This window comes from Semicossyphus pulcher, unplaced genomic scaffold (genome assembly GCF_022749685.1).
Source record: "Semicossyphus pulcher isolate SPU_LCO1_2020_fin unplaced genomic scaffold, fSemPul1.0.p SCAF_30, whole genome shotgun sequence".
NCBI lineage: Eukaryota > Metazoa > Chordata > Actinopteri > Labriformes > Labridae > Semicossyphus > Semicossyphus pulcher.
Window position 1 is genome coordinate 2,016,362 of NW_027211705.1, and position 3,639 is coordinate 2,020,000.

General features: G+C 55.0%; 1 protein-coding gene across 1 annotated transcript in view; it reads right to left on the minus strand.

Annotated features, from left to right (window-relative positions):
• Window positions 1–255: 255 nt before the first annotated feature.
• The window catches only part of LOC138606726 (hemojuvelin-like), a 5,157-nt gene continuing 1,773 nt past the window's right edge, over window positions 256–3,639 (minus strand). The window contains exons 2-5 of the mRNA XM_069679155.1: window positions 3,398–3,449; window positions 2,513–2,649; window positions 1,389–1,969; window positions 256–1,170 (exon numbers count right to left, since the gene is read on the minus strand). Of these exons, the coding sequence (XP_069535256.1) occupies window positions 544–1,170; window positions 1,389–1,969; window positions 2,513–2,609 (1,305 nt within the window). The 5' untranslated portion in view covers window positions 2,610–2,649; window positions 3,398–3,449 and the 3' untranslated portion in view covers window positions 256–543. The remainder of the gene's footprint in view (window positions 1,171–1,388; window positions 1,970–2,512; window positions 2,650–3,397; window positions 3,450–3,639) is intronic.

The window sequence follows — 3,639 nt, forward strand, 5'->3', positions numbered from 1 at the left end:
ACAAGTCAAAAAAACAGGTTCAATTCAGTGTTTTTAACACATTTGGACTTTTTATAAAATAATTTACTCACAAAAGTCTTTAAACAGGAAATACTGAGTTCAAACACCTGAACGCACCGTCATTAATAGTCCTATAACATACAGTGTATGTATAACACATCACAGTCAGTGTGTTCCTGTCGCACAACAAAAGCACAAACACGAGAACAGTCTCTTCAGCAGGTGTTTTCTCACCTGTTCAAACATTCAGCCTCTATATTTACACCAGAGCAGCTGATCAGTGTCGCAGCGAGCTCTGCTTCTGTCAGTCAGTCGTCAGTGAGCTGCAGACGATCAGCATCATCTGACCCTCTCAAAGGAAACACGGCCACCTCCACGACAGGCATCAGGAGGTACTGTGGAGTACCTGCAAGGCAAAGTGAAGGACAGTACTCACAACAGGCTGCAGGTGTGTTAGACCCCCCTCTCCTCCCCCTCCTGTCACAGGGGGCGGAGCACTAATGAAACGCAGCCTCCTGCGCAGCGCTGCAGTCACTTCCTGCCTCATGCCCCACTCACACTTCCCAGCATGCCGAGCAGCAGCAGCAGGAGGTCCAGGTGTGCTCCGTGTTGCTGGGCGGAGGCGACAGGCAGCAGGTGGAGCATCTGCGTGTCAGAGATCATGTTCTGAGCGTCCTGCAGCGCGCCGACGGCCGCCGCGCTGGAGTTCAGGTCTCCACTGGTGATCAGGTCGAACACGCAGGCGTTGTAGTAGACGTCCCGGGCAGGAAGCAGCGCGGCGCAGTGAGCGTGGGCGCTGAGGGTGGAGGGAGGCCGGGAGTCCGGTGGCATAGGGCGGTACGTGTTGAGTCTCTGTGAGGGGGGGCAGCCCCACACGCACAGCTGCAGGTCCTGCTCAGGGCCGAAGGCCTCCACGATGCTGCGCGGCGAGCGGACCGACAGGGCGAGTGAGTGGCCACTCTGACGCACCACCAGCAGCGTGCCGATGTGAGCCGCTCGGATCTCGGCATGTCGGCCCGGACTCTGAGTCTGCACCGTCAGGCTGTGCTGACCCCGCCGCTCGCCGCTCCACACCGAGCCGTCGGCGAACGCAGCAGGGACATTATCGAGCTCGGCCTGGTACAGCTGCTGGTCCACACACTGACGCATGTTCTTAAAGATGATGGTGATCTGAGGAGGAGGAGGACAGCTGGTGTCAGTCAACATTCATTCATTCACTCACCTCTGTCCTTCTGCACTAACACAGAGAGCAGCTACCCACAGGTGACAGCAACTCAGGTGTGAATCTGTTCCTGGATCAGCTCAGACAGCAGACTGATGATTCTCTGATCCGGTCTAATCTAAATCAGGATCAGCTGCTGTGAGGAAGTTTGATCTCTGTGACTGACCTTGGTGAGTGCTGTGGCGTGCGTCCCCCCGCTCATCGGCGAGCTGGTGGCCTGTATGTACAGGTACTCGTTGTCGATGAGAGGCCACGCCCCCTGCACAGCGCATGTCTGGAAGTCATTGTTGAAGGTTCGAACGTGCGGGTCTCCGAACACGCCGCAGTGCAGGTACTCAGGTGTTCGGCTCTCTCTGGAGAAAAAGCTCCTCTCGTAGAGACAGGCGTCCCCCGACAGCGTGCCCTGAGGGAGGGGGCGGGGCTGGGCGGTAGGTCCCGCCCTGGGGCAGCGGTGCTGGATCAGCAGGTCTTCGATGCCCTGAACAGCAGAGTGGTACGCCAGGTCCCCCCGACAGGCCCGTGCCATCCGCCTCGTGCACATGCTGTAGGAGCGCAGGGCACTACAGTACCCGGCGTTCATCGCCTCCCTGCTGAGGGCTGCTGCTCCTGGTCCTCCACCAGGTCCTGCTCCTAGTCCTCCACCTGCGCCTCCTCCTGGTCCGCCCATGCTGCTGCTGCTGCTTCCTAGGTCCAGCGTGGCGGCCACAAAGTCTGAGTTACACCTCAGGATACGACAGGAAGCTCCAACTGCAGAGAGGAGAGAAACCTGCTGATGATGATGTCACAGTGATGTCATCGCTCTGAAGCTGAGGGCTGATGCTAGGATGCCTGATGCTAGGAGCGCCTGATGCTAGGAGGCCTGATGCTAGGAGCGCCTGATGCTAGGAGGCCTGATGCTAGGAGCGCCTGATGCTAGGAGCGCCTGATGCTAGGAGGCCTGATGCTAGGAGCGCCTGATGCTAGGAGGCCTGATGCTCAGAGGCTAGGAGGCCTGATGCTAGGCGCGCCAGATGCTAGGAGGCCTGATGCTAGGAGCGCCTGACACTCAGAGGCTAGGAGGCCTGATGCTAGGAGCGCCTGATGCTAGGAGGCCTGATGCTAGGAGGCCTGATGCTAGGAGCGCCTGATGCTAGGAGCGCCTGATGCTAGGAGGCCTGATGCTAGGAGGCCTGATGCTAAAAACAGGCTTTTATTTTGAAGGCTGCTTGCGGCTGCTGCAGACATTAGCTTAAGCCACTCCATGCTAACAGGTTAAAATCTTTGTCCTGACATGTTAGCAGGTGCTGGTACCTTCTGGTGAACTCAGGTGGATGAGCAGTAGTGTCAGGTGGATGTAGTGTTTCCATGGCAACACTTTGTGTTGTGCGATGGCGGCTCGAGGCTCCATCAGCAGGCTGAACAGGGGCGATCACTCACCTGTCTGTTACCTGTGACACAAACAGTTTGATGACATCATGATGGACGGTCGATAACTGATCCAGCTGTTTTCAGATGTTAGCAGCATGTGTTCATGTGGCGGAATCAGACAACAGCTGTGGTTACACCCCCCCAGTGAATCAGACTGAGGTCCATTAGTGACTGCGGGTCAGTTCTGTGTAAATGTGATCACATCCTGTCTCAGACTGACCCAGTTTACTGAGCTGCTAAGCTGTGTCTGATGGCATCACTTCCTGTTTCAGCGAGCGTTTCAGCTTCAAACATTCACACAATAAAAGTCCCGTAAGTGTAAGTTAAAGTCCTGGTTTCATGAGAAACCTGGTCCACTCTGTAAAAAAAGTCTGATCCTATAGAAGTCTATGAGAACATGCTCCTCCTCCTCTCCTGATGTATTCCCTCAGTAAACATGTTCCTAATGACTTTACGGTCTCAGTCTCTAGTTTCTTCTTCAGCACAGCATGATGTTCATTTAGTCACTGATGCTCCCACTGAGAGTCACACAGACCAGGAAGAGGGGAGGGTTTAGGGCGGGGCTACCTGTGAGTGACAGCCTTCAGTTGGCGATTTGTTTTCAGTAAGAAGAGTTTGTTTCCTGTTTTTAGCCTAAATTAGTATCACAATTAATCTCTGTGAATTACAGAAGCACATTGCTAACCAAGCTAGCACTAGCATTAGCTAGTCTATGCGAGTCAGCAGAGCGCCCCCATCAGGACTGAGACACAGCAGAGTCCAGCTCACCTGCTCTGTTGCCTGAGACCACCTCCTTCTTCTTCAGCACCCATCAGACCACCTGCACACACACACACACACACACACACACACACCCACCCACACACACACACACACACCCACCCACCCACACACACACACACACACACACACACTAATGTTACTGTCAGCTGATCGATAGAGGACACCTGAAGGCTCTGTGGGTCTGGGTCTGGGTCTGGTTCTGAGAGGATCCAGACCAGGTGAGGCCT